Source organism: Myotis brandtii, unplaced genomic scaffold (genome assembly GCF_000412655.1).
Source record: "Myotis brandtii unplaced genomic scaffold, ASM41265v1 scaffold48, whole genome shotgun sequence".
NCBI lineage: Eukaryota > Metazoa > Chordata > Mammalia > Chiroptera > Vespertilionidae > Myotis > Myotis brandtii.
Window position 1 is genome coordinate 4414111 of NW_005368341.1, and position 18811 is coordinate 4432921.

The 18811-nt window shown below is 40.8% G+C and overlaps 1 protein-coding gene across 4 annotated transcripts in view; it reads right to left on the reverse strand.

Annotated features, from left to right (window-relative positions):
• DYNC1I1 (dynein, cytoplasmic 1, intermediate chain 1) overlaps positions 1 to 18811 on the reverse strand; it is a 248208-nt gene that overhangs the window by 198698 nt on the left and 30699 nt on the right. For all 4 annotated transcript variants that reach the window (XM_005876054.2, XM_005876057.2, XM_005876053.2 and 1 more), the window contains one exon: positions 14784 to 14899. In XM_005876054.2, coding sequence (XP_005876116.1) covers positions 14784 to 14899 — 116 coding nt within the window. The remainder of the gene's footprint in view (positions 1 to 14783; positions 14900 to 18811) is intronic.

Below are 18811 nucleotides of genomic sequence, written 5' to 3' on the forward strand. Positions count from 1 at the left end.
TGACCCCCTCCATAAAGTTTTATTAAACAAGTCCTTCTTTTAAAATATTAAGATGCAGTGGATGTCTTTATTTTTAAAAAAGATGAAGTTCTATCACAGATATCTTTGAAGACTGTTTCAAGTTGATGCTGAGAGCCATCTTTATATACAACTAGAGGCCCGATGCACGAAATTCGTGCAAGGGGCTCGGCCCTCACAGCCACAGTGGCTGCCTTGGCCCTCGAACCCCGGCTTCATCTGGAAGGTCGTTCGGCCGTCTGGTCTAATTAGCATATTACGCTTTTATTATTATAGATTCTTGTTTTTTAGGGGAGAATCATCAAAACTAGCTTGTCAAATGAATAAATATTAAGAGGAAGTTCCATAATGGCCTTTTTGTTATACTTCAAAGAATAATACATATAGCTGATTGTCCAAAGTGTTGCCAGATTTGAATTTCTTAAAAATCTTTCACTGCCAACATACTGCTGATGTTGAAATACAATCCATGTCTCTCACAGCTTCAACAAACATATTTCACACATTTGTGCATATATTGCTTAGTGTAAACATGACTCACTTAAGTAGAAAGGTTTTTGGTTTTTTTTTTTACTATTTTAATATTTCATCACCATGTCATTCCATGGAAACTACCTTGGGGCTACTATGAAGGGGTTTCAAACATCTCTCGTGTAAAACATCATTACACATGAGCAGAAACTCCATTCAGTCAAGAAGAATGGCATATTGGCTGGAGGCAACTCTGTAAACCGCATGCAGTTTTAATTAAATTCATTAAAAATGCTGTGTCTCTCAGTAGATTTGAGGGCAGATAGAACCACTTAACAATAGCCAAGACCTAATCCAGTTTGTCAGAACTAATAATAATACAAATGCAATTTCTCACACAGGGACACATCCAAAAAGTTCACGAATGAGCAATTGAGGTGGTATTTTTTAAAGTAATATTTATAAATTATTGCAAGATGTTACCAGCTTCAGACCCTGGTTGCAATGTCTAATTCCAATGAGTTGATAAAAGGTGCTATTAATAAAAAGGCACATTTGGGGCAGCTGACATAACTAATTGATCAAGTAATTTGAGTACAAATACAAGATTTCACTAGGAAACCCGGACAGGGATGAAATCACTCAATTTTCCAAAAGCCCAGAAGGCCTTGAAAAAATAGAAGACCACAGAATACTTTTATGTCTAACCAAAACCAAATAAAATGATCCCAACGTACAAATAGGCTTCAGATGATATAATGTGACGAGAGATTCCAACTATGTAGGCAAACCTTTCATTTTCTTACCCAAATATGCCAAGCCAAGGATTACCAAAATAGGGAGGGGAAAAGTCCTGTTTCCTCAGTGTGTTGCCTCTGTAAGGGTAGCAAGGAGGATTTTTCCCCCTCCTCTTCAAATTTCAGCATACCTCCGTAAACTAATGCTCAACATAACACTTGGATTTCAAGATCTGGGTTAAATCAAAACCAAATAAGATAAAATGGACCCAGATGAACATGAATTTACCTAGGCTGACACTTCTAATAATGGTTCTTGGAAGATACATCGCCACCAGCCCACCCAAGAATCCCTCTGGCAGACAAAAATCACTGCTTGCCCCGGGCACGTGAAGATGATTGGACCATGAGCTAGATGACTCTGCTGAGGTTACCATTATGCAAGCAAAACAGCTGCTTACACTTTCTAAGTACTTAAGAAATATGGTATAACACTCTGTACTCTTTTTCTGGGAAAAGAGGCACATCCCCAAACTCATCATTACGGAGAAACTCCCAATTTTGGCAAGCACACTGTCCTGATCCATTTTATGAGGGAAAACTGGAATTACATTTCCATTTCCTCAGTGCTCCAGCAGAAAAACTAATCTCTGTCACTGAGATAATAGTTTAAGGAAAGTCATTTTCTAATCATTTTCTCATTGATTGTTGTAATACCTCTTAAGGAAAGGATTGAAAAAATATACAAAATTTGTGATGTCTAAACAAATCAAGATGGTTGCTCAAGAAGAGAAAAATGATGGTTTTGTAAGTAGGGGCTACAGCAGAGAAAATAGGAATGGAAAGAAATTTTAAATGGTACCCCCGAAGATAGGAAAACACATATGAATGTGGGTGTCCTCAGCTAGAGCAAGTATGGAACTGATAGAAATTATGAGGTTAGTGATACACAAAACAAATTCCACTCTCAGTAAACAATTAATGAATTATAAACTCATACAATTTCATTACATTAGTACACATTTCATCATATTTTGCCTTGAAACTAATATTATTTAGTGTACCATTCTATGCATGACCATATGCCTGACCCCAATTGCATATTAATTAGGAAATGTGAATGGGCTGCCAGGGCCTGCCAAATGTTACAGAGAATACTTAGGTAGAGTAAATTTATGATTAGTCTCACTGTCTTTGAGTTATCAACTCAATCTTGCTTTCCAGTACCAGAAAAACATATTAGCCACATCCTGAGTCTTCAGAATCACACTCACAGTGAAAATTACCACTTGCTCTATTGACCACAAGGAAACAAATTTCACACTACAAATTTTGGGCTGTTACATGAGGTCAACTATTCTCCCATAGTTCAAAAAACTAAAAGGAAAGCTTCTCAGTCAGATATATGCTTTCTGCAACAGAACCATCTAAATTATCAAAACTGGAATAATGTGCTGACAATTTTATAGGAAATTTTATTCCTTGTTAGGGCTCTAGGATGATAGTGATAGAGTTGGTTTTTTTGTTTATTTCGTTTTTTAACAAGTCATCAAGTGTCAACAGCCTCCCTGGATCCTGCCACACACAACTCCAGCACTCACACACATTTATGGAGAATTAAAAGGAGTTCAGGGCTCAACATTAAGTTGCCTTTATTCTGTAAAGGAGCTCTTTCCTTGCAGCTAGAATGTAGAATGTAAATCTCTCCCCTTGACATCAGATACTCTTTTTTTGTCAAATTACCTAGGGTTAGCAATATTATTTTCAGTTTTTTCATCTTTCCAGAACTGATATCTTATCGAGATTCTTAGAGGATCATGTAGATAGCACTCAAATGAAAAATAAGATAAAGATAAAAATGGAGCAAGGTCAACACTTTCATCATGGAAAAAGACTAGCTGAGAATATAGTCTACTGAGAAAGCCAAATGGACCTGTTAACTGACTTCCCAAATTAGGCAGATTTACCTACCTTCTCACAGGTAAGGCAAGACTTGACAGGCCTCCCCACTTGAGTGACTTGAGTATGACTAATGGCAAAGAAGAGGAAAAGGCAACTTGTGTGCTACAGGTATGTTCACTCCCCCACAAAAAAAGTGGAGCTGGCCTGGGACAAGTCATTGTACCTCCTCTGGAGATGGAGGCTGAGGGGTAGGGTGGATGAGTATAGGGGTGGCAAGAGGTCAGGAGTATTACACTAACTGAACTTCATATTGAAGAAAACACGGGAAGTACACTCGATGGAATTCTCTTACCATATAGGAGGCTTGGGTTCAATTTCTAGACTATGCACCAAGATGCCAGGGTTTCAAAGAGTCAAATCAATAGCACCACTCTTTCCTGTCCATGTTCTGAATTAATCCTATATAATAAAAGCCTAATATGCTAAGTGCCCGGCAGTTCATTCGACCATTCAACAGTGGCTATGATGTGCACTGACCACCAGGGGGCAGATGCTCCGACCAGTAGGTTAGCTTGCTGCTGGGGTCCGGTAGATGGGACTAGGTGAGATGGGCCAGACATGCCCTGGAGCCGTCCCACAATCTCTCCCCAGCTGGCCAACCTCCCACGGTCCCTCCCCAGCCCCAATCATGCACCTGTGTGAGGGACCCCCCCACACACACCCCCACACCCCAGCACCGGGCCTCTAGTTGAGAAATAAGATCAGGAATAAAACAAAGGCCAAACTCTCATCATTACTACTAAAAGGGATAAATTGGCAATTGTAACTAACTATGAAAGCAAACCTGAACTTGTTGTACCTTCCCCTCCACCCCCCTCCTTCCACCCCCACCCCCTCTAGACCCTGGAGCAGTTCATATGTGGCAGATCAAACATTCTTACTTATGTCACTACTTCTAACTGATCTGGGGGTGACAGTATTATCAAGAGACAAAATTTCCAATGATTAGGACCACTGACAAATTAGTTACACCCAATTAAGAAATGTTGGCCAATAATTATTGTCCACCAAGCTTCCTACAATTCCACTTCCATTTGAAGAAAATAAAGGCATAAGAGTCAGGAGTTTGGAAGGAAGCTCTTTCTTCCTGGAAGCGAGAAGAAGGATATGCTAGGCATATCCTTCATACTGTACCCATCCTCTTCCCATAAATCCCGGGCCGTAGAGTTGAATTTCCAGTGTTTTCAACTGAATGTCCCAGATTTAAGCCCCTTGCCTGTCTAAGGCATATGCAGACCAATGGAGCTCTCCTGGCCTCACTTCCAAGTCCTTGACTAGTTATTTGTTTACAGCTTGCTTGTTTGCTTTATGCCATAAGAGCTGAGCGTCCTTCTCTGTCTATGTTTTGATTGCCATCACTTGCTCTACTTTTGCAGTTCCCTTTCCCTGAAATTGTTTGTTCTTTGCCTTCTTACTATCCCCCAAATATATCTCATTTTCATTTAAGAGTTTTAATGCTAGTTACTATAGACTACAGAAAAATCAGCAAATAGAAATAATGGACATTGGGGAATTTCTTTAAATAGCAAAGTATTCAAAAGAGCTATTCCATAGTCTATATATTATAAAATGTGAATGGTAACTCTGAGATTCTCATTGCTGCAGTCCTGCTTCAAAAATAGCTTCAACCAGTGTTTGTTAACAAGAGGAATGCTTGCTTCCCATCTCGTGCCCCTGGGAGATATCTTTAATTGAGATGAGGTAGAATGGGGCTTCAGAATCCTCAATACAACCATCTGGATCAGTGGTTCTCAACCTTCCTAATGCTGCGACCCTTTAATACAGTTCCTCATGTTGTGGTGACCCCCAACCATAAAATTATTTTCGTTGCTACTTCATAACTGTAATTTTGCTACTGTTATGAATCGTAATGTAAATATCTGATATGCAGGATGTATTTTCATTGTTACAAATTGAACATAATTAAAGCATAGTGATTAATCACAAAAACAATATGTCATTATATATGTGTTTTCCGATGGTCTTAGGCGACCCCTGTGAAAGGGTCGTTCGACCCCCAAAGGGGTCGCGACCCACAGGTTGAGAACCGCTGATCTAGATAGTCACTGCCAGTAGATTTCAGTTGATCCTCAAGATATAACATATTTCTATTATGGGTAACCTCATACTGTCATATTTTTTTTAAACTTATCATCTACCGTCTGAGTTTCTTGACACTATGCTACCTTCACATGCAATATTTTCTGCCACCTTAGGATTTTTCTCCATTTTCCCCCTAATGCTTTCCCAATTCCTTTTTCTACTGCAAACTCTTTATGAGCCATTGGGAAGAGATTCTGAGCTTTTTTTATGGACTGCTTCTTCCCCTGGGCAAAATCGGAGCCAGGACTCTAAAGCTGGGGGAGGGGACAGGGGCACACTTCTCTGAGTGACATCCCTACTTTAGGACCTGGGTAGCCTCTAATTGATTAGGCTTGCCTCTCCCTGAATAGAACCTCTGCTTCACATAAGAATTTGGGGTGGGGGTAATTGGGGCTCCAGTATTTTTTGCATGCGGAACCCAAGGTAAAGTTCCCACCCCTCAAGTCAGGACTGGGCTGAAGTGGAGAAAACCCAGGTCTCAGCTGCACTTGCTTGGAATTTAGGCTCTGAAACAGGTAGCTTGGGCAGAAATGGAAATGCTAATGTCCTGCCCCTCCCAGGAAGATACTATAGCCTACCAACTGGAAGTTGGGGGAGGAGGCATCTCTCTGTTCTTTGATGCCCCCATTTGAAGTGAAGTCTGCATCTAGCTGAGAGGGAGGAAGGGAGCCAGCTGTAGTTCAAACACCATTCACTGACTCTGTTCTTACCAAGCTTTAGCAAGATTTCTTGAATAATTTTTTTTTCCATTTTCTGTATGCCCCTGGACCATTTCCAGAGACTTTAAATATTTTTAAAAATATTTTTTTCACTCGTTTTACTGGAAAGAAGATCCACAAAGGTCCCCTGCTGCCATGTTGGAAATGGATCCTTTACATACTTCTTGAGTTAGTCAACATATAAACTAATATCCTCAAAGGAATAAAAGATTTGATGTACCCCTTAGTGTTGTTTAATCCTGATATTTCTTGACTCTATCATTGATCAGGAGCAATGAACAGAAACAACATCCTCTTCATTTTGGTGTACAATGGGAGTTATATTTAAAAATTATTAATGTGCTTTTCAATTTGTCTTTCTGAACATAATGATCTTCACTCTAGTCTATCTAGGGCAGAGATGGGGAACATCTGGCCCATGGGCCATATAAGGCCCGTGAAATCATTTAGTCTGGCCCTGCCAAGGCATTAGGGGGGAGTTAACTAAATGTTTGACCAAATATAGCAGGCTCATTTTTAAGTTGATAATTTTGTATGGCCCGCAAATGATGTTATAAATATCCAAATGGGCCTTGGCAGAAAAAAGACTCTCCACCCCTGATCTAGGGCATTCATTTGCCACAGAATTTGCTAGAATCTGATGCAAAATAATGAAAGTAAAACAGCTAAAGATTCAGCTCCCTTCTCAAAAACTGGATTTTGGAATACCATAGTAGGGTGAGAGCTAGGTTTAATTAAGGTAAAAAGGATATTCCAAATTCCTTTTCCTTACCAGTTAGAATGTCAAAAAACCATAAAGATCACTCCTTCTGTCTACTCTCCCAAATCTATGGTACAGAATATCTGAGCACAGTCACTTGGGGAATTGGTGTTGGTTATTTGCCCTAATAGGGGCTTGATCTATTTTCAGATAAGTGGCAAGAAAAGCAGCATTTAGGGAGGAGAAGAGAGGAATTTCAGATGTATCTGGATTTCCACTTTCTGGAAAGAAGCACCGGGAATGGTGGAGTGTTAGATAACTGAGAAGAGAAATGAACACAGGGGCCCTTGAACCATATTCCTTGTTTGGGAATCTAGGAGGAGAGCATTATGCAACAGGCCTCATTCACCACGTGGTAACCCAGCCTCACTGGAGTCGGTTGGCATGATAAGAAAGAGATAACTGGCAAGTGCTTCTGAGCCTCCCTCGGATCATCTGAGGCATGGACACTGAATTGAGAGCCAGTCAGCCAGGGGATCTACTATGATGGAATAAGGGATCATGTGGCATGGACTGGGCATGGACTTCTAGGCCAAGGGCTTAGTAGAGACCAGGGTATTGAATCAAAGTCTGGAGACAATGAAAGCTGGGAGGAGACTAAGTCATCAAGAGGGAAGTGGTCCATGTTCCCTAGGAACATTGCCAAGCCAAAAGAATAGCCACAAGCTCACCAGCTGCATGCTATAGCACTGGGTGCCAGGGTGCCAGTGCCCAGGGGGGCAGAGAACATCATCTCAGAGAGCGCGGAAGTCAGCCAGCACACTGGGGGAGGACTGGCATGAGGCCAGAGTACCTCTAATCCCTCTCGACTCCACCATGGCCACGAGGTCATGCAAACCTCACCTCTCTCTCCCCTCTATACTTGGCCGTGACCTTAGGGAGAGAAGTAGTTGAGAGTGGAGTTCCATGAGAATTTGAGCATTTCCTCCCAATCTTAACTGAACGTATCAATTGAGTCTGTTTAACATAAGTAAGAGATTGTGCTAAGGTTGTTTATTTTGTACATTTTCCCCATTTTCTCTGACAGCCAGTAGTATCGTAGGCAACTGGGGACAAAATAAGAGCTGCCTTCTCTCTGCACTTCTGATTTATAAGGTGAGTAAATTCTGTAGCAACACTACAAGTGCAGTAATATACATGAACGTGCCAAGCACATAATAAATATAATTTCTATAATTTTTCTCTTTACCTACTCTTTTTTCTTCTCACACCAGAGTGGGCATTTTTACATTTTGGGGGGCTGCCCTGCATCTGAACAACTTTTGTTGGAGGGGAGTATCCCAAACTAGGTCAAAGTAAAGTCATAGCTTCCCCTAAAATTACAGAGGCTGGGGCAGGGTAGTTATTCCTCTACCTGGCCCCTCACAGCTAATTCGGGGCATGTGCCCTCGGCCTAGCGACTGGACTTCCTCATGGCTCTTTACATCTCGAGGGAGCACTGTCAAGGTGCTGGGAGAGGTAGAGCTTTGAAAGGCAGCAGTGAGTAGAGTTTAAATCCTGAGCGTAATGATGACTGTCCAGTGACGGGAAGTCCAGGAGGTTTAGGTCTTACCAGGCTGACTAGGTTCCGTGGCATGACCCTGCTGCGTTAGCTGCTGTCCCAGTCTGCTTGGCTGCCATCACAAGATACCATAGACTGAGCAGCTTAAACAACAGACATTTATTTTCTCACAGTTCTGGAGGCTGGAAAGTCCAAGATCAAGTTACCGGCCAATTCAGTATCTCATGGGAGCTCTCTTCCTGGCTTGCTGACTCCCCCACACTGCATCCTCACATAGCCTTTCCTGGGTGCATGCACGTGGAGAGGGAGACAGATCTCTCTTCTTCCTCCTCTAAGGCCACCCATTCTATCAGATTAGGGTTCTACCCTGATGGCCTCATTTAACCTTAATTACCTCCTGTAAGCCCTATCTCCACAGACAGTCACATTGAGGGTTAGGGCTGCCTTCTCTCTATTCTGACCTAATTCTCTAACTTTTTGTCAATTCTATCAAGTATCTCGTATCTTTCCAACAAATCCCTTGTCTATTTAAGTTAACCAGAGTTAGTTTCTACTGTTGATAACCACGAACCCCAACTGGTACAGAAAGTGGTACTAGAAGACAGTCACCTGGGGAACTGATGTTGGTTATTTGCCCTAACAGGGGCTAAAGAAAATGAAAATGCAGTTAGAGTTCAGGAATGGGAACCCGTCAGCTGTAACAAATAGCTAGATGATTTTTTTCTTCTGTGGTGATCTTTAATGAAGTGTCCATTGAAAAGAAGGATTTAAGGGATCAAATTGTCACTGCCATTGAACAGTGTGAATGGCATGAAGAATTTAAAGATGCTAGGGTGAGGTAGTGGCTTCTAATGGGACTGGACAGCTTAAAGAAGAGATGACAAGCTTAAATCTCTGTATTTTACCTCAAGGCACAGGTCCAGAGAATTTCTCTGGTTGTGATAAATGTCTATGTAAATGCCTGCCAGAATCAAACCCAAATTTAAAATTTTGTGGGATCCTGACTATTCTGTAAAATGCAGCCCCACCAGCTCATTTACGTGAAAGTGACAGTGCGGACCAGGAAATAATAGAAAATTAAATTCTGGGGAGAATACAGAGGCCTGGGAGTACCCCCAAACCATATCTCCACGAAGCCTTGCTTGACGGCCAAAGAAGACCCACCTCATTTCTCTTTGCATCTTCATCATCTTATAACAGGCTTGAGCCAGCTCTTGGGCTCTATTTATAGACCTTGATAATCTTACCTTCAACACAGAGCATCATGCCAGCAGGACCTAAAGAGTAATCTGGATTGGTACCTTCAATACTTTGCTAAGATATAGGTAGGCTAGAGGATGGGAGGAAAATCTTTAAAATATAGAGACCTGCTACTTCAGGAAAGTTTCTATGGGTCTAGTGGTCCAGTCAATTCCAAATATATAGCAAGTACCTAGATTCTATTATGCTAAGAGCCATATTGCCTGGTGGGCTGTTCTGGCTTTTTGCAGGCAATACATTCAACATTTCCATGTACTTATTTAATTCATTTACCAAGTGACTCAAAAAAGGCTTCCACTTTTAAATGGCTATACTACATAGAAATTATAATCCAGCTGATCCAGTGATGCCCATAGTGTCTGTGGCAAATTGGACAAATAGCTCTAAAAGGAAAGCACAGAACAAGTCCTTAGATTTTTGAGCAATAATGTAGCCACTTCATTATGTTATTATTCTTTTGAGAGATAGGTGTTAATTTGCCACTGAACCCAAAGGCTTCTCCTCGGGAATATCAAGACTGGCTAACATCAAGGCCAATATCATTTTATTTTCTAGCCTAAATCAAGAATTAAACCATCGAAGCTCTCCTGACTAACAGCTGAAAAGGTGATTCAGAGAGAGGGAAAACGATCTTTTTGTGGGTTTTTGTTTTTGTTTTGGTGGGTGTTCTTTTAACCAGAACATTCTAACTACTCCATATAAATACTATCTTAAAAAAGAATGCCTGAAATGTCTATGTTCATTAGATAGCTTTTTTTTTGGGGGGGGGGGGGGGAGGGTCATTCAAGAGACTTGCCATGATATGAGATTAACATTGTATAAAGAAAACTAATCTCCTGGGAGAGGATCCCTCAATCCCTGACCTTATTAACACGGGCCCCAGGCGCTACAGTTTGTTCTAAGAGGATTAACACTTTAAACCGGTGTCAAAGGGGAAATAGCAGGCATATTTCAAGGAAGCAAAAAAATGGCAGATGTCAATCTCTCCCTGGAATAGTGTCAGTTCTTATCTAAGGAACAGAAGCTTAAAAATAAGATTAGTGTGTGTCCTCTTCACTAGGGATTTTTAATTTGCAGCCCAGATGCCACCATGGCTTGTCTCCAAACACATGGTTGCTTTAAATAATAAGTTCAGAGAAAGAGTGTAAGGTCCAGGAAATTGGGAGCCAATTGAAGAGCTGGAGTCAGGTTATAACACCACTTGTTTTCTCCCAAGTCATCTCCAGGTGTTTCAGGAATGGCTTGAACTCTCTGATTACAAATTTAAGGTTCCAAATAAATATTTCCACTTCGATTCTCTGGAACGTTCCTTCATTTGGCAATTTTTGAAAACATATTTTTATTGATTTCAAAAAAGAAAGGAGAGGGAGAGAAATAGAAACACCCATAATGAGAGAGAATCATCAATGGGCTGCCTCCTGCATGCTTCCTACTGAGGATCAAGCCCACAACCCAGACATGTGCCCTAACCAGGAATCAAACTGTGACCTCTTGATTGATAGGTCGATACGCCCTTTGGCAATTTTTTATAGAAGTATGTTCCTGGAGCCACCAAGGTGTAGGAAGCTTTAAATTCAACTGCCAGGGGCAATTGAGTACTCAAATCTTAATGTTGATCTCTCCTCACTTCATATAGAAGGAGAGGCGAGCAGCAGAGGTCTAGGCGCCGTACAAGGAGGTCATACATGGTCTTTGGCAGTCCTTTGGGCAGTAAGAAGACAAGGTAAAAGGAATGAATATCCTAATGGATATGTGAACTATTAACTAAGAAGGGAAAACCCAGGGGCTTTCCACTCTGCCTCTATGATGACAGGATGAGCCTTATTTTGGATTTGCCTTGTTGAGGGTACAACATTGCTTCTGTCCAACCATCTAACAAGCATTATAGATGCCCTTGGATATGGAGGAAAATCTATGATGTAATCATTCACCCGGAAGAATTCTCTACAATTCAGGGAGGTCCTCTCACCCAAGACTCTCTGCTCAGCCACGGTGAAGTGGCTGCCAGTGCAGTTTGGTGGGGAGACAGTATGTGCAAGTGTATTGAGGCATGAGGCTGCACAGCACCTTGGAAAATGCAAGAAAATTGGCCTTTCTTGAATACAAGAAATGGGGCATGAGAGGGAAGTGAAAGAAGAGGGGTGACCAACATGAGGTCACTAAGTTCCAATTTTTAAGATATCATGAAGAGAAGAGGAGGGTCAGAGAACTCTTCAAAACTATCAGCAGGTTATATAAGTCTCCTCCTCCTCCTCATCCCCCCTCCAGAGTGGTCTGCATCTTTCTAAGTGAGTTACTAAATTCTTTCTCTCAGGGGTCGTCACTGAATTTGGAGCTTCTAAGATGCCTGGGATCATCTTTGTCATTCAGCAGCATTTGTTGGATGCCTATTGCCCACTATAATTTAGTTAGGAAGCAGAAGACTGGCTTCCTAACTAATATCAGGACCTCATGGTCAGTAAAGGGAGATATTAATAACAGGCAGGGCAGAGGTAATTTGGCAAGGAACCATATTTTTTTTATCCTTTCTTACTACTTGGGAATAAAAAGCATGTGTTTAAAATATTTGTGGGGTAGAGAGATCCTGCTCCCCCCCAAATCAGTGTTTCCTATTCTCAGCCTTCTTTCTCTGCAGCTAATGACCTATAAGCAGAGAGGGAAGGTCTAAACTTGTATTAAAAAAAAAAAAGTTCATGCAGACGTCATTTCTAAATCTTCCTGGTTTAAATTGTTCTCTGGAGTGTTTCTCATAACAGGCCATTATGATCACAAATTAAAGAGACTATTCACTTTAGTACACAGCGGAGAAAAGAGTTAGGCTTGGGCAAATCCCAAATACCTTCCCTTTCATTTTAAAGAATAAAATGAGAACATGTAAAAAACCGAATGCACAAGAATTCCATTAGATCAATGGAGATCATTAGTTTGAATATATTAAATTTTCCATAGTCGCTTAATGACTTTAAAAAATAATCATCATTCCTTCATACACTATGGGCAATAACGAACTAAAGCAGGTCTGATATACACCACAGCTTTAAAGAGGATCCATTCGAGAGCCTCATTCTGTCATGAATTTAGGAGTTCATTGTTTCCTGCCTCTGAAAGGCTGCAGTTGCCATTGAAAACATTGTCATGGCTCAAGACCCCAAACTGGAAGCCAACTCAAATCTGCCTCATGGTAGATCCTTGCTGCCCCTGCTCTCCCATTGCTGCCCCTGGCTCTCCCTCTGCCATCTCTCTTCACAGAGCAGGTGAAAGGCAAGCCCCGGGCTCCTTCATCAGCCAGGTGGCTGGGTGACTCCAGGCAGCCAGAGGTCAAGGAATCATCTGTGGTGAGAGGACAATCTGCTGAACCCAAATCTAAAGTTCTTCCTGTCTAAACTCTTCGGGGATTGTTTCCATGTCTAGAGCGACAGCAGCTAGTTTTGAATTCAAGTCTGTATTGTGGAATCTGAACCACTGACACACCCATCACCACAAAACACTCTATGAGTCTTGTTAACAAAACAGAGCAGACTTCTGCCAATATCTAAGGAATAAATTCCTTCTCTCCTGCTGCTTGGACCGCAGCATAATGAGGGCTCCCAAGCTCTCTCTGCAGTCATAAAATGAATCCACCGGCTTTTCCTTTTGATGTGTCCAGTTTAAAAGTTTAGAGTGGATGCCTGTTCATCCTTAATTTATCTTCCCTGGTAAGTATTTCTGTACCTTTCCCAATATCTGAAGTCTACACATTTAAAAAACAAGAGTTCACTCCTTCTCTTATTTCAGTTGTATAACTTTATGCTATGAGTCAAATTTGGGGCTAAGTAAACATACCTCAGGCTATAGCCTGCAAATACCTCTGGCAGTAAATTAACTCAAACAAATGTTTGGGTTGGGTGGTGAGGTTGTTTTTTTAATGAATCTTCCCAATCTGCTGGACACCCAAGGATAGACTAGGTGGGCTCCCCAAGGCTTTTCGAACTTTGTCTTTCCTGCCACATTAATATACAGGTCTTACATTTGTTGCAGTGGTTTAACATTTCACCACCAGAGGGAGCTGCTTGTTTGCTTCTAAAAACTTTCAATATCAGACTTGAAAAATGGAGTCCCTGTTACCAAAGAATCACCCAGGAAAGGTTCTCAGAAGGCCTGTAGTCATCAATTCTTTGCTTTTGACATTATGTGTTTAAAACCGAAATTGAAAAACTCTGTAGCTTGTACAAACCGAACTGCACTGATTTATATATTTGCTGTAAACCATGCAGGAAATAGGAACCATTTTTCATTCTCACAGCTTTTGTATAGTATTGACTACATTAACAACAGTTAAACCAGAATTCTAGCACACCAAACAGCAAAACAACATAAAGAAAAAGAAAAGGAAAGAAAAAAAAAAAAGAATGTGCTTGCCTCTAACAATAATGCTGTTCTCGAGCAATGCAATCTGTGCTTATCCTATTTTAAGTACATATGGGTCCCTCTTCTGCTTTGGTGTAAATTTTTACTTCCAGGGAGCATTCTGATTTATCAGCTTTAACTTCTCTTATTCATATATATAATTTTTTTTTATCCACCGAGATTTGAATGCAAATTTTCCACTTGATGTTTTCTGGTATGTATGAAGGAGCGTGAATTCAATTCCCATGCACCTCTGATAAACTTGCATTGTAAAGCTTTTTAAATAATGGTAAGAAACTCTATGTGTTGTCTTCTGAATTGGCAAAGCAAATCAGGGGTCAGCAAAGCTTTTCTGTAAAGCACCAGATTACAGTAAAGATTTTTGGCTCTGTGAGCCATAAATTCTCTGTCACAACTACTCAACTTTACTATAGTAGCCAAAAAGCAACCATATCAACATGCACAACTGGGTGTGGCTGTGTTCCAAAACACTATTTTGAGGAACAGGTGGTAGACTATAGTTGGCGGACTCCTGCAAATGATGAACCTTAATGTACACACTCGTCGAACTGATAACATTCAGAATAGTTTCTATTATATCACCCTTTGATGATCCCCCCTGCCTCCCACACAGTTTTGACAAAGTGGGAATCTCACTAAGTTATCCATGTTAAAGTTCATGGGTCCCTTGGAAGAGAACCACTGGATTCCCTCTCTAGAGACAAAGAAGACTTAAGCGTTGGCATGTCATTATGTTTGTGGCCTGTAAAGATCTCGTATGGTAAACTATGAAATCCACAAGAAGGATGGGACTCCCTGGCAATTTCTCCAGAGATAATATGGAAAGTAAACAAAAGACAGTTCACCTTCAGACTGATGCGTAGCCAGAGGAGTCTGGGTCTCCTTGGAGTAGGATACTACTTCCCGGGGCAGGAAATCCACCTGGGTAACCTTGGACACTCCCAATTTGTGTAGTCTCCGCCTATAAGTAACAAAGCACACACGCTTAGAGAGGGAAACCATCCCATGCAGAAGAGCTATCAGTACTAAAACAAAGGACTACACCAAACCCCCAATACCCTCAGTTTCCAGTACAAGGGTCAGGGTAAGTCCATAGAACTGACCTTTGAGACACTTGGGTTCTTGGCCCACTTTGGCCCTAATTTGCTGGGTGATGTCAGATGGGACCCTCATGCTGACTTGTTGGTTTTTCTATCTATAAAACAAAGGTCTTGGTCCAGCTCAGGTAAGACCCCTTCCATTCTGAGCATCTCTGAATTTGCTTGATTTAAATTCATAAAGGTAATTTTCATTTGTAATATAAAATTCTAGTCTCTTAGGTAAAAGGGACAAAAGAAAAATATGCTTCTCAAATGTAAAGAAAAGAGAGATGGAGTAACATGTTCTCTGTGACAACAATAAGAAGATATTACAAGGGGGAGTATAACACCTCTCATTTCTCCAGAAAAGTAAGTAACACAGAACAGCATGTGAATCTGTTTAAAGACTCCCTGATATACAGCACAGAGGAGTGAAGAGGGCACTGGGCTAACAGTGATAAAGTTCTACCTTGGAATTCCCAAATGAACTGTGAGCATGTAAAAAATTATTTCTGAATATTTATGTAGCACTTGAAGAGTTTTCAGACGTCTTTCACCTCTATGAGGTGTATGGGCAAATGTTATCATCATCTCCAGCTTATAGATGAGGAACTTAAGAAACACTGTTGGCCTGAATCCTGGTCTGTGCTTTTCCCACTAAAACCTAACTCCTACCTAAGGTTCTCGATGGTGATTTCTGAGTTACTGCAAAAGCCTGAAGTGCCTCCTGAATCACCCAGGACACATCCAATCATGGAGGCAGAACAGTCTGGTGGCCAAGTACACAAACACTAGCCACACCACCTAGCTGTGTGTGTGACCATGAACAAGTTATCTAACCGCTCTTGGCCTCAGTTTCCTCATCTGTAAAATGAAGATATTACTAGCACTTACTATTAGGACAGTTATGGATAATGTATATGAACCACATACATATTACGTAAAAATTATGTATACATATGTACATAATTTACAGACATATATAGCTTATGACAGTTTCTAGAACAATAGTTTTTGCATATACATTTAGTATCAATATTGAACATATCCTATTATATTTCTTAAAAATGTACAGGTAGACAGTATTGTGTAAAAGACAGAGGGAAAAAGAGAAAGATGAAATAATAATTTATCCCAAATCACACATTTCTAGCTCTCTAGGACTAGTGGAAGCACGCTCTGTTCACATTATTGTTTTTAATTATTACTAGCAGATGGCCCAGACTCACTGCGTTTATTTTTTAGTAGCAGTCATAATAAAATGAAAGAACATGCATAGCACAGCCAGGAATTTCTATGCACAATTTCCCAAGCATTCTTGGGAAACACAAATTTCCTCTTTTCTATGAGCTACTGAAACAACTGAGGTAAGATCTCAGATGCACACAAAGTAGACACAAACAAACCACGCTGGCTGGGAGAGCAAGCCTGGCTGGCTGTCTCTGCAGGCCCAATGAGCATGACTGCAGCCCAGGCCACGTGGGCCTATTCACCCAGAAGCCTGGACCAGAGTGTAAAGGAGGGTCAGGCTGGGTCCCCAGCCCTCCATGCAGCCTCCCGCCAAAGAATTAGAAAATACTTTGTTTTAGTAACTGTGTCAACACTTTACATATATTATCTTGTTTTATTCTTGTTTTTAAAAATTTTACATCATATTCCAATTTTACAGATGAGAAAACTTAGGTTCAGTGATGTTTATAATTTGCTCAAAATGGCAAAGGCATTGACAGACTAGGCCTTGGCTCTGTCCAACACTACCAAGGACCATGTTTTTAAAAACTGTGTTGTTGACCTTGTTCTCCTGCTTTTTCCTGATGCCTTATGATCATCCACTGATTGAGGCACACTCTTACAACCCAATAAAGTAGGGGTCCAAGCACGTGCCCATTTTATAATCATGAGAAAGGATTCTCGGGAAGCAGCCAGGCCTAGATTATCAGGACACACTGAAAGGATCTGTTCTCCTGATTTTTCCTAATGCCTTATGATCATCCACTGATTGAGGCACACTCTTACAACCCAATAAAGTAGGGGTCCAAGCACGTGACCATTTTATAATCATGAGAAAGGATTCTCGGGAAGCAGCCAGGCCTAGATTATCAGGACACACTGAAAGGATCATGCTTCCAAGGTAAGTACCATACAATGGTTCCCAGCCCTAGCCAGGATACCTTTTCTGGAGAAATGCCTAATTAAAATTCTTTGCCCATTTTAAAATTGGGTTGTCTTTTATTGCTGAGTTGTAAGAGATTTTCATGTATTTTGGATACTAGACCCTTAGCAGATATACGACTTGCAAATATTTTCTCCCATTCTGTGGGTTGTCTTTTCACTTTCTTGATGATGTCCTTTGAAGTACTAAAGTCTTAAATTTAATGAAATCAATTTTTTGTTTTCATTGGTTGCTTGTGCTTTTGGTGTCATTTCTAAGAACCATTGCCCAATCTAAGATCATAAATTTACACCTATGTCTTCTCCAAAGAATTGTATAGTTTTAGCTCTGACATTTAGGTCTTTTATCTATTTTTTAGTTAATTTTGCATATGGAGTGAAGTAGGGGTATAATTTCATTCTTTTGCATTTGGATATTCAGTTGCCTCATGCTTAATGTTTCTTACTCTTCAGAGGCAAGTTTGACCTTGGGGAGCTGAGAAAGGTTTTTGTAATGAACATCAACCCTCACTGATGCCCATTGGCCCCAACCAGTAGCCAAATCTGATCCTGGGAGAATGGGTTCAAGAGGAACTGCATCACCTAAAAGCTTCCCAAGGCACATGAAAGAGAACCTGAGCGTGTCTTCACCACTGGCATAAGCATCATCAAATTCCTCCTGAGTTGGTTAGAAACAGTGCAACTCATCATGCTCTAATTTCAGACCACAGTTAATTATATACAACAAGGTAAGTGAATAAAACTGCATAAATACTGCTGTACTATCTCCATTATCAGAGAACGGCTTCAGGTAGCGAAAGCTTTAAGCAAGATGGCTGCCATGAGAACTTCACAGAACCATCAGCTAATCCTCTGCTACTGAGCCTGACATTAGTAGAATTTTGTTTAATGTCATTGTGCAAGAGCCTCTGTGAAGACATAGCAAAGCCAGAATAGAAGTATACCTCAAGCATCTGAGAAATTTCAACTATTAGAAATTGTAAATCTCAGAAGACTCTCAATATTGGTCTTTGAATAGAAGTCTCAACGTGTTCAATGAGTGGAAATCATAATGTTGAGGATATATTGGCTAGACCTGGTGGCAGGAGTGGAGTGTGGGTAAATAAGGTACAGATTCAGGAACTTGTGTCAGAAGCCAAGAAATCAAAAGGGGTCATTGTAATAACGGGCAGCCTCTAGAGCAGGGAAGGGACCTGGAAGTCAAGCAGATGAAACCAGGAACAGATGTTCCCAGAGACAAAGAGTTATTTGGCCAGATGCCAAAGTAGGCCAAAGGCAAGGAATAAAAGAATGTCTGCAATGGGCCCAGATTCAATCCTGCTGGGTTTTATGCCTAATTATTTGCATATGACTATTTCATCCCTAAGATACATTAGTGGTACTACCAGAGATATTTTTTCCGTGTGCTACTTACAAATTTCTGAGGTTTCTCAAAGAAGAGGCCCCTAAAACCAAGAGAGTGATAATGATACCATTTTCTTCCTTGTCCAGAAATCCTATACGTACCTACCATGTTCTTGACAACTGGCAAAGGCCTACATCAGCCAACATTATTATCAGCAACCTTAAACAATTTTTGAAGCCCAGCACAATGCTGGATGCTTATAACATGGGGAGAATGA